The following is an 11,553-nucleotide window of genomic DNA, read 5'->3' on the forward strand; positions in this document are numbered from 1 at the left end:
TCATTCTCACTTGTAAGTGGCAACCCCGTGATTAAAGTGAGCTAGCTCCAGAGAGTGACACTTTTCCCAGCTAACTGCCTTAGGAGGAAGCAGGGAGACTGCAGGCTGGAACCCCCGATTTCCAGAAATAAAAAGAATCCGCCACCAGCCCAAACCCAAAACTCCGTTCTTTGACAAACCGGGCAGCCTGGCAGCGTGCACACTACTCGGGGTTTCCCACCTGCCTTTGCTCTGGTGTCACATTGCTGCTCACCGGCGCTTGGCTCTGAAGCCCTCCCCGCGCACTGGCTGCACGCTATGCAGTACTGTCCCGAAGGGCTCCAGGGCAGCGAGGCTACATCATCAAGTCTAACCACCATCCCCCCACGAGAACTGCCTTTGCTCTTGATCCCGGGCTGGTCTAGGATGTGGGTGTCCCCAGCAGACTGCCCTGGCCTGCCAGTGTCCTCAAGCACCAGTGCAGCCACAGCACCCTCCAAAACCCTTGGGATCCAGGGCTGAGTCCGAGCACTCCCAGGGCTCCTGCAGGGTTAGCTCTAGAGCTGAAGAGAGGGATAGAGTAAGAGCGGTGAGCAGACTGCACTGCAGGGAGGGCGTGGTGCAGGAGATATTTGGGGTTCACGTGCCACAGGAGGGTCATGGTTCCCTGGAGAGAAGCTAGGGAACAGGTTCTTACCTTGGGAAGCACCAGGTGGATGAAGATGCTCTGAAGGTGCTGTGCATCTGAAGTCTTCATTTCACTTCGTTCCAGACACAGACAGGCTTAGAGATTCTCACCAGAACAAAGAACTGAGATGGCTGGGTTTGTTTTAATACAGCACTTACCCAGAAGAGAGTCTCGGGTAATGCTGCTCTGGTCTCCGCTGCAGTTCCCAGACCCCCGAGACTGCTGTTTGTGATGAACGGGGCAGGATGACTTTAGTCACGATGAAAACTCGTAATCACATGTATCTAGTTAATGAGACTGGGAACATGTAAGCTGCAGCAAAGCTGTCTCCCATACTTTTTCAGATGTATGTCTGTGTTTCTGACAGAAGCTATGTTCAGTGGACTACTGACACTTGGCATCCATGTGAACTGAATACATAGCGAACAGTCCCTTCTTTTCTCTAGGTTTTAAAATTGTCACGTAATCAAGACTGAAAGTGTGGACGCTAATGTTAGGTGTGCGAAAGCAGGCCAGAGCCTGTTCTTCAGAGGGCGGCAGTCCGTGGGCCATGTCCACTGTGGGCAAGGAAGAAGGGCTGCTTGCTCTGCCTCTGCCACCCGCTTTGGGAAGGCGAGCACGTGACCTGGACCGGGAGCTGTGGCAGGAGAGCTGACCTTCTGTCGGGTGTGCACACTTTCTGTCTGGGCTCTGAGGGCTCCATGAACTTTGTTCAGCTCTCATGACAGTGGCCACAGGCAGAGGGGTGTCCGGAGTCCTGACAAAACCTTTGGATGTGCATTTAGACTAAGAACCATAGTACTCACGAAACATGGAAATTTTGTCTCAACAATTAAAAATCTAATAGCTCAGCTGGGGATACAGCTCAACTGATAGCGTGCCTGCCAGCTTGTCCAGGGGCCCAGGTGTGCGGGTGCTTGCCAGAACTCTCAGAACTCAGGCTGTGGAGATGAGAGGATCAAAGGTTCAAGGTCATCCTCAGCTACATAGGGTTCAGGACCATCCTGAGCTCCATGAGACCACACTTCAAAAAAAAAAAAATATCACATTCGGCCCACAGGCTTTCTTAGGGAGAGGAGGAATATTACAGAATCAAAACAGATTTCAAGCTGAGCTTATCTGTTCAACAAGGTAGGAGACTAGTCATAGCCTAGAGCAGACCATGAGGTAGGTTACAATACCGGCAGCCCGGGGCCTAACTCCCACGGAGTTGTGGCTCTCAGTGGCATCCCACCCCCCCCCCCCCCCCCCCACACACACACACACTGTCTTCAAAACCCAGCAGGCCTAGGGAAGGTGCAGAAGCTGCCTGTGCTCCCCTTGGCTAGGTCAGGGAAGGCCGTGGCTTAGCTCATCATACAAGATGGACGTGCTTCCAGGGAGCACATCCCCGTGCTGGTCCCATCCACAGCCCGTCCTCAAGGATTTATAGAACCGAGTTTGTGGAGCAAAACACACAACACTGTAGTGATGCCTAATCGTGTCCTGACTTCTGAACAATGGCAGGCCTTCCATAATTCTGTGTCCTGAGAACTCCGGATTGCTTCTGCCCCAGCCACCCTCCCTTCCCACAGCCGGGCTGCTGTAGCAGTCAGTTGTCACCGCTAGGCCACTTGCCGAGAGTCCTGTCTGCACTGACTGTTGCTGTCTCACAGGCCATGCAGCTGAGCAGAGATGGGCAGTACCTGCTCACAGGAGGAGACAACGGCGTGGTTATAGTGCGGCAGGTGTCGGACCTCAGGCAGCTCTTTGCCTACCCGGGCTGTGATGCTGGAATCCGGGCCATGGCCCTTTCTTTCGACCAGAGGTAGGTGACACCAGAATCCTGATCCATCACAGGAGCACTGAAGACTGGTGGGGATCACTTGAAGTGACCCGGGGCTGGTGGAGTCCTGGAGCCATCTGCACAATCCAGAGAGCTAACAAATCCATGAGTTTCCAAGCACACTTTACAAAGTGTAAGTTTCTGATGGCCCTTAGATAAAACCAGGCTCTCAAAATAGATAGGATTTAAGCCACAGAGGCTCAGGGACTGCCATAAAGCTTGCTAGTTCACCTGAGCTAGCTCCTGGCTTGCTCTGGAGATCCCATCCCTGCCTCTTCAGTGCCAAAGGTAAGTGCTGGGGGTCGGAACTCTGGCCCTCGCACTTGCCCACCAAGGAACTTAACTCAGCCAGCCATCTCCGCAGCCCCAGCTTTTTCTCTGTCTTTAACAAGATCTTTAAGGGCTGTCAACGTTTACTATGAATACCTTTGATGTCCACCTCTGGAGAGATCTGACTTAATGTTCTGAAACCTCTACGGTTGTAAATTTGAGGAGGATGCTGTTTTTCTAGCAACGTACACTTAAAATATAGCCATTTCTGTTAACTGCTGATTTTCGTTATGACATCCTATGCATACAACTTCCCACCTGAACTACTTCTGATACTCTGTTTCATGGCCTAAAGTACATTCAGCATGTTGCAGCTGCCATCACTGTCCCTCTGTAGTCTACAGGATTTTCCATCATTCCAAGTACCCACTCACCTAGTTCCACCTCCCCCACCACCCCCAAATTTATCCCCAGCCCCTGCTCACATCCATCCTACTTTCTCTATGAATCTGCCCTTTCCAGCCGCCTCTGTACACGGAAACTTAGAGGATCTTTTTAGAGCTGGCTTGTTTCACTTAGCAAGTTTTCCAGGTTTCGTGTTGTATTGTGTCAGAATCCTGATTTTTTTTTTCTTGTATTGTTATATGCATATTCCATTTGTCTGCCCATTTGTGTATGGGCACTTTGGGGTTTTTTATGTGTATGTGGTCTGGTGTGAACAGTGGTGTACAAATGCCCACTTATGTCCCTCCTTACAGTCCCTCCGGGTCTATACCCAGGAGTGGAACTGGGGGGTCATAGAGTAATTCTGTCACTAACATCTTGGAGGATCCCTGAGCTGCTCCACAGTTCTACACTCTGACCAGCACTGCGCATGCTCCTCCTCTCTCTCAGCGGCTGTGACCCGCTCACTGTTTCACGAACGGTCCCTGTTGTCTTCACGCTCATCAGTGCTCTTTAAATGGGGAACTTTTATGAGCTACATTTTCTGTCTTTGGTTGTCTGTGCTTTCGATATGTCTTAAGAAATCACCACAAATACCAGTCATGAATGTTTTCCTGTTTTCTTCTCGCTTCAGTGTATTGAGGTTTTCGCTCTGTTGTGTTAGGTTCACTTATGGTGGGGGACCCATGCGATCTGCGTGCACTAACATCCTTTCCTCCTGGACAGTGTGCTCCTTCAGGAGCGTGTGCTGCCTACCTTTGCTGTGTCCGTCACTACAACACTGTGGTGTAACAAGTGTTTAGAGAGTCCTCTAAATTCTCCCCCTTTTCTGGATATTTCTTGGCCATTTCAGGTTGAAGTTCCATATAAATTTTAGAGTGAGTTTTGCATTATGAAAGATTTCATTTTGATAGGGATTGCAGCAACTTGCTGATCAGTTGGGGATATTAGTATTAACATATCTAACGTATCTTCCAGTCCACATACATAATTCATTTGTTTCTTCCAGCACTATTTTGTGGTCTTCACTATATAAGCTCTCTGTCTCTTTGGTCAAATGTATTCCTAAAGATTTCTTAATTTATTATGTATATGGTGTTCTGTCTGCATGTATGCCTGCAGGCCAGAAGAGGACACCAGATCTCATTATGGATGGGTTTGAGCCACCATGTGGTTTCTGGGAATTGAACTCAGGACCTCTGGAAGAGCAGCCAGTGCTCTTAACTGCTGAGCCATCTCTCCAGCCCAAGATTTTATTCTTTTTAATGCAACTACAAATGTTAATTGTTCTTAAGTTCACTTTTGGATTATTAGTGTATAGAATTGCTGCAGGGCACCATGGTATACCTGTAATCCCAGTACTTTATAGGCTGAGATAGTGAGTTCAAGGCAGCCTGGGCTACACAGCGAGGTCCTGTCTTTAAAGCATAAAACAAAAAGCAACTGATTTTTATATACCCACAACTTCTGAGTTTATTTTTAAGCACTAACAGTTTTGTGTGGAGTCTTGAATTTCTACATGTGAAACCATGTACCTTATGACAGAGATCATTTTATTCGCTTTCCGATTTAAATGCCCTCCCTTTTTGCTTAGCAGCTATGTTGGGACATCAAGCATTATACTGAATAAAAGCGGTGGAAGTGGGCATCCTTATTTTATTCTGATGGTGTAGAAATCCATCTTTTCACCATTTAGTGGAATTGTTGGCTCTGGGGTTTTCAGAAATGCTCTCACCTGGTCATTTATTTCTATTCCCACTTTACTAGTAAAAAAGACACTGGATTTTGTCGAGTGCTTTTCCTGCATCCGTTGACACATGGGTTTTTATTCTATTAATGCTTTTGGATGTATTTTACACCTTGAACTGCCCTTACATTCCAGGGGAAAACCTCATAGGCATTATCTTTAATCCTTATGAGACATTAATGGGTTCAGTTTCCTGGCGATTGGCATCGGTACCCATCCAGAAAATAACACTGGTGTATAATGCTGTTTAGTGTTGGCTTGTTTGGCTTTTGGTATCAGGAAAATGGTAAACACCAGAAGTATTTCTTCCTACTAAAATTTTTTAGAGGGATTTGAAAAAAAAATGTGATAATTTCCTTTCAATTCGTGGTAGGACCACTATACCATGTGGCCTACAGCTTCTCTTTACTAAGTGCACCTTTACACCTCATCTGAGCCGCTGAATTTGCTGCTGTACAGCATTCTTCATAAGCTCTCGTGTTCCCTTTAGCTCAAGTTGTATCAATTTCGCAGATCGCTTCAGGAAGCCCATTCTGATTTCCTGCTATTTTCTTAGACTTTCTAGCTGTGGGTTCAGTTGACTCTTTTTCTGGGTCGCTAAGGTCTAAAGTTAGGTCTGTAAGATTGTGTCTTTTCTCCTGTGTTTTAGCTACAGCCTTCCTCTTCTCTCTGCCCTTGCTGTCCTGTTAGTGTGGTCTCTGTTTGATCTTAGCTGCACCGTTAATGTCCACGCTTATGTGTTTTCCAGTTTTCACTGTTACTGGCTTCTAGTCACATTGCATGACTTCACAGTAAATCCGTAACACTTGATACGTGCTGCTTCCCAGAGGTTGCTCCATGTGCACTGCAAAACAAGTGTATTTTGCTCTTGTTGGCTTGGTGTTCGGTCTGTGTGGCTTTTGGTATTTTTGACGTTCTTGTCCATCTGTCCGGTTATTCTCTCTGTTTTCCAAAGTAGGGTATTAAAGCCTGTAACTGACTGGAGAACCATCTCTTTCTCCCTTCCTTCTGTGAATATTTGCTGCACACCGTTCCTGGGGCTTGGATGCTCACTGTGCTATAGTAACATTTAGTGGTGCCGTCTCTCGCACAGTGCTTTTGACTTCAGGCCTCCAGACATCAGGGCCACTTACGTTCTCGTATACTGCTGCTTGCCCATGTGTTCTTCAGCTGAACAGCCGTACACCACTCCTCCTGGCTTAGTCCTCTTCATCCACTTGGCCAGGTTTAGTCTCTGATGTGGTGACTGGCTGTGGGAGGACTTGCCGCTTGCCCCATTTCCCCAACTTCATAGTGACAGATTCCAGCTTCCAGTTTCATAAGAAGAGCAGGAGGTGCTGACTGTAACTCCCTAAGAGCCGGCCCTGCCCAGACGCTGCTGGGAAAGGGCTCAGGAGCAGAGCCACCTCTGGCTGGTCTCCATCTGTCCCTGCACAACTTTCTCAGGACAGGGGGGCAAGCCGCTCCTGTCTGCAGTGATCACCACATCAGCTCCCGGGGTCACAAGGACCAGGTCTCTAGCCAGAGGTTAGAGTCCCCTCCCCGACCCTAAAAGGGGCAGCGTTTGCCCCCTGCCTCAGCTCTGCACTGTCAGCAGGTGCTCACTCTGGCCCTGGACTGTGTGTGCTCCTGCCAGGGGCAGCTGCTCCGTGGGTTCCTCTCCTGACTCTGATGCCTGAAGATGGTTTTCAGCAGGCTCCCTCTGTGGAGATGGTTTTGTTCACAGTTCCCTCTCACAGACCATAGATGGTCCCTGTGGTGTCCAAACCAGTGCCCCATACACCAAGCTTACTTGGGCCTACATGTCAGCCACCAAGAAAAGTGCCCCAGGCAGCAGGAACACAGACAGCCCTGTAACCCCGTCTCCATCCCGCACAGGTGCATCATTTCTGGCATGGCTTCGGGGAGCATCGTTCTGTTTTACAACGACTTCAGCCGCTGGCATCACGAGTACCAGACCCGATACTGATGGTGGTGACTGCACCTTGGTCCTGTCCCCGGCCGAGCGAGGAAGGACTCTGAGCATCACCCCGTAGAGATGGCTCTCACATCTGAATGTAACCTAAATTTGCCTGAACAAGCAAAATATTTTTAAAAGTTAATTGCTATTTTTGTAGACTTTGCTTGACATTTGGCGGGGGGGGGGGGGGGGGGGGGGGAACAGCAAAACAGAGAACCGACTGCTGGTTTCTGTAGTTTAAAAATCTATATTTTTAGTCATAATGAAAAGTCTATTTTCACCAATTATGGATACAGACAGTGGAGCCAATAACCCCACTAATTCTAACTATGTTGTGAAAAACCATTTCCCATTTATCTGGAATCTTGAGAAATCTGATTTTAGCAATAGGGAAATGGACTCTAATACTGGGACAGGGGAATTTTATTCTGTACTGGGTCCTGTATTTTTCTAGACAATTGTGCTTCTTCAGTGCTGAAATTTCTAGGATTTTAATAGTAATGTTTAAATTATGACAAATGTAATTTAAAACATCTCAGTGAATTATTTCTATATTCTTCTTCTTCAAGCATGTGTTAGACCTAGAAAATTATGGTTTGGGGAAGGCGATTTTGTTTTACTGTGTGGTAAACAGCAAAGATCTAAGTTATAGCAATCATAAAATAGTCCCTGCTTTTTCCTGGCCTGGCCTCCTCATGGCACGAGGGAGATGATGGAGACGCTCTTGGGCTCACACCCTGTTTTCTTTTATGAGTAAATGTAAGTACCAAAGCCTGCCCAAGGTCACGTGCCCTGCAGTGAGGCAGAGCCGGGGAGCCCCCCCCCCATGACCTCGACCCCCACCATCCTGGCATGAGATCAGGGCTACCAGGTACTATGCTGAGCATCACCCACCCACCCTCTATTTGTTATGGAACTCTATCTTCCTTTTGATTAGCAGTTTGTACGAAGAAACAATGTTATTTGGGTGTCATATAATTCTACTTTTTTCTAGTAGATTGCTGTATGGAATTCTGTGAAAATGTTTGAGAAAAGGTCTGTATTACATAAATAAAATCTTTGTATGTTGTGAACTTTTGAGTTGAAACTGACCTTCTGTCTTGGCTTCCTGTGCAGTCTGCCTGAACCTCTTTCCCCTACACATTTAGATGTCTAAAGCGAAGATCTAGAATGAAAATTTCAGTTTGACGGAAAAACAGAACAAAATGAAACTTGTACATAAGTTGTTGGAAATGTCTTTTCACCCACACATTTTCAAACATGGATGAGGTAACTATTCACAAAAAAAAAATGTCACACTGGTTCTGCTCAGTCTGTGAGTGGTAACCAATGAAAGAGACTCTCTTGACAAAAAACAAGAATGCTTTCTCATGACAAATCACTCTGTGTCTTACTGGGACTTCCATAACCAAACAAGGGCCACTAAGACTTACCAACATTCACAAACCACTAAGAAAAATAATAAATAGCAAAACATGGGAGCGGGAAATGCTGACTCCCAGCTAGAGGTTAAAAGGAGTATTTTACTTTGAAATTAGGGGGAATAAGGTAGAAGAAAAGCTACTGCATTATGTCCCAGCAGGACACAGGCCTCCTGGAGCCATAAAGACAGTGTCCACCATTGTCTTTACAGCTCAAAACAGTGGGAAGTTACCTGAGCTGGAGTAATACTTCATAAAAGAAAAGTCAGACACACTCTCACATGCCTAGCATGAACCAAGGACTTCTTAGTGGCAGGTCCTGTTTAACACAATATTTCTTTCATTTGATTCAGTATTACTTATGGTACCCAATTTTAACTATTTTCATTAAAACAAACCAAAAAACCCACATCACTTCAAATAAATGAAAACCAATTAGAACAGCAGTCAAGGAGGCCAGGGATGAAGGTGATAAGCTCTGACAGGAGGAGCCACAGCCACACTTGTGGCTGGCAGGCTCACGTTCTCCATGGTGTATTTAAGCCTGGCTTTAAGACACATTTCCTCTAGAAATTGAGGGTTTTCCTTCCTTGCTTACTAGTTCTCACTGAATAGGACCCTCAAGTCTTGATGGTTTTGTCACTTAGGAAAGAATAGGTCCCTAGGGAAAGCAAAAGAGCGGAGAAGTGGAGAAAAAGAGTACCTGGCAGGTATTAATGTAAACCTGTGCCCAGGTCATCCTTCCGTGACCATCCAAAACCCAAGGCATACCAAATACCTAGAAGTAAATGGTTTTATGAACTGATTCAAAAGAGGACCTACTTTGCTTACCAATGAGACACCATACTTCCATTTCTACTTAGCAAATAATACAGGAAGACTGTTGTGGAATAATCTTTTTGCACACTGTGCAGATGTGTCTTTGCCAAGGCACCTTCTGATTGGTATAATAAAAGAGCTGACCAGCAGGTAGCTAGGCAGGAGGTATAGGTGGGACAGCAAGACACAAGAGGATGCTGGGAAGAAGGGCGGAGTCTCTAGTCCTGAGCAGATGCAGTAAGAATCAAGATGAGCACATTGTGTTGAAAGAAAGTACTGCCACGTGGCAGAGGGTAGATAAGAAATATGGGTTAGGGCTGGAGAGATAGCTCAGAGGTTAAGAGCACAGGCTGCTCTTCCAGAGGTCCTGAGTTCAATTCCCAGCAACCACATGGTGGCTCACAACCATCTGTAATGGGATCTGGTGCCCTCTTCTGGCATGCAGGCATACATGCAGGTGAACACTGTATACATAATAAATCTTAAAAAAAAAAAAGAAAAGAAAGAAAGAAATATGGGTTAATTTAAATGTAAGAGTTAGCTAATAACAAGCCTGAGCTATCGGCTGAGCATCTATAATTTTAAATCTCTGAGTAGTTATTTGAAATTGGCTGGTGGGACAGAAAAGTCCACTAACAGAAGATGATACAAGAGACTACCCTGCTTCCATGGGAACCAGGAGAGGCTTCAGGAAGTGGGCAACTCAGAGTCCAGGCTAATGGGACAGACCATGTGAACCTGGCACTACTGTCTTTCTCCTATGCTGTCAAGAATAGCACGGTGGCAGCGGCCATGCAAGTCAGGTTTACAAGAAATGGCCAAGTATTTCCTGCATGAATGCCGGCTCCATGCACTCTTTGCAGGCAAAGGAAGCAATGTTAAAAACAGGAGATGGCGGGCTGGTGAGGCGGCTCAGCAGTCAGGGCTGAGGCTGCCCTTCCACAGAACCCGAGTTTGCCTCCCCTCACCCACGTCAGACAGCTCACAGCTCCTGTAACCCCAGATCCAGTGGATCCAAAATCTCTTCTCAGAGGGCACCTGCACTCCGACCCACAGACACACATAACTAAACGCAGATCTTAAAAACCAGGAGGCAGCGGTTTAACCCGGCTCACAGGCTGGTGGGCTGAGACCTGCACTGTGACCTCCCCTGCACTCTTACCGGATGTGGTTTCAAGAGCTCCTGGCCACACCGATCACAGTTTGGGAAGGCGTATGCGTCAGTCCTGCCCTGCTCTCTGGCTGGGTCAGCAGCGAAAGCATGCTTCCTTCCAGCGGACAGGGCCCTCTGCAGAGCTGTGGGAGGCTCGCCAGCTCTAGTGAGCTGGGCTGTGGAGCAGGACCCTCTCCACAGCCTCATCACGAGACTCGAGTCCCATTAGGCCAGAGAATGTTCAGTCCGAGGTTCAAACTAGAATCTGCATAAACTTACAAATAGCCAAACACACCAGTACTTCTTCTAACTGGTCACTTCCGCCCTACCTCAGTGAGAGGAAACATTCCCTACTTGAACTGGGACAGCTAGCCGGGGAGGTACTCGCTGCAGAAGGTCTAATCCTGTCGGCTTCACGAATTACTGTTGCCAGAAGCACAAGAGCTAAGAGGTTCCGAACCATCCCACTGTGAGAAAGATCATTTAAATGGCAGAGAAAGAGCAAAGCAAAACAATGTTGTGAAGTTCTATTTGACAGACTAGAGAGGAAGAAACATCTTCAGGAGTTATTTTTCAGCGGGACTTGAAGCCAAGCACCGTGATACATTTCTATCACCCCAGGACTTGGGAAGCCAAGGCAGAAGAATATTGTTTGAGGCCAGCCAGAGCTGTACACAGTGAAACTTTGTTTCAGGGGTGGAAAAATATTTAAAAATTGAGTTCATGGCATTTTTCTTGGTTCCTTGTAATCATAAGATCATTATTTAAAAACTCAACACTAGCCATGCAGAGAGGCGCATGCCTTTAATCCCAGTAATCAGGCGGTGGAGGCAGGCAGGAGGAGGAGGTCTGAGGACAGCCAGGGCTACACAGAGAAACCTTGTCTCAAAATAAACAAATGAATGAAACCCCAAAGCTAAACTTGCATCTAAGACCGGTCTTGCTTTGTTCCCCAGGCTCCTGTCGGGCTCCTGGGCTTAAGCTGGGGCTACAGGTGTGTGCCACCTCACCAGCTTGTTCACAGTGATGCCCACTCCTGCTCCTGGCTACCAGAAACAGAAATTTCCCCAAAACACAGCACACCAAGCCCCTCTCTTGAATGGCATAGGGTGTTTCGGCTTTCAGGCAGACACATCCTCCTAGACTGTCTAGCTTCTCAGGTCAGGGAAGATGATGACACCCAGGAAACGCCACTTGGGAGTCTCCATGATCACATACCTGAAACATAAAGTGAATCATTTTCGTCT

The 11,553-nt window shown here is 47.1% G+C and overlaps 1 protein-coding gene across 2 annotated transcripts in view; it reads left to right on the plus strand.

Moving 5' to 3' along the window:
* Positions 1–7,986, plus strand: part of Lrba (LPS responsive beige-like anchor protein) — a 571,922-nt gene extending 563,936 nt beyond the window's left edge. For both annotated transcript variants that reach the window (XM_006976444.4, XM_042279232.2), the window contains exons 55-56: positions 2,323–2,474; positions 6,832–7,986. In XM_006976444.4, the coding sequence (XP_006976506.1) occupies positions 2,323–2,474; positions 6,832–6,922 (243 nt within the window). In that variant the 3' untranslated portion in view covers positions 6,923–7,986. The remainder of the gene's footprint in view (positions 1–2,322; positions 2,475–6,831) is intronic.
* The last annotated feature ends 3,567 nt before the right edge of the window (positions 7,987–11,553 follow it).

Source organism: Peromyscus maniculatus, chromosome 6 (assembly GCF_049852395.1).
Source record: "Peromyscus maniculatus bairdii isolate BWxNUB_F1_BW_parent chromosome 6, HU_Pman_BW_mat_3.1, whole genome shotgun sequence".
In the NCBI taxonomy this organism is placed as follows: domain Eukaryota; kingdom Metazoa; phylum Chordata; class Mammalia; order Rodentia; family Cricetidae; genus Peromyscus; species Peromyscus maniculatus.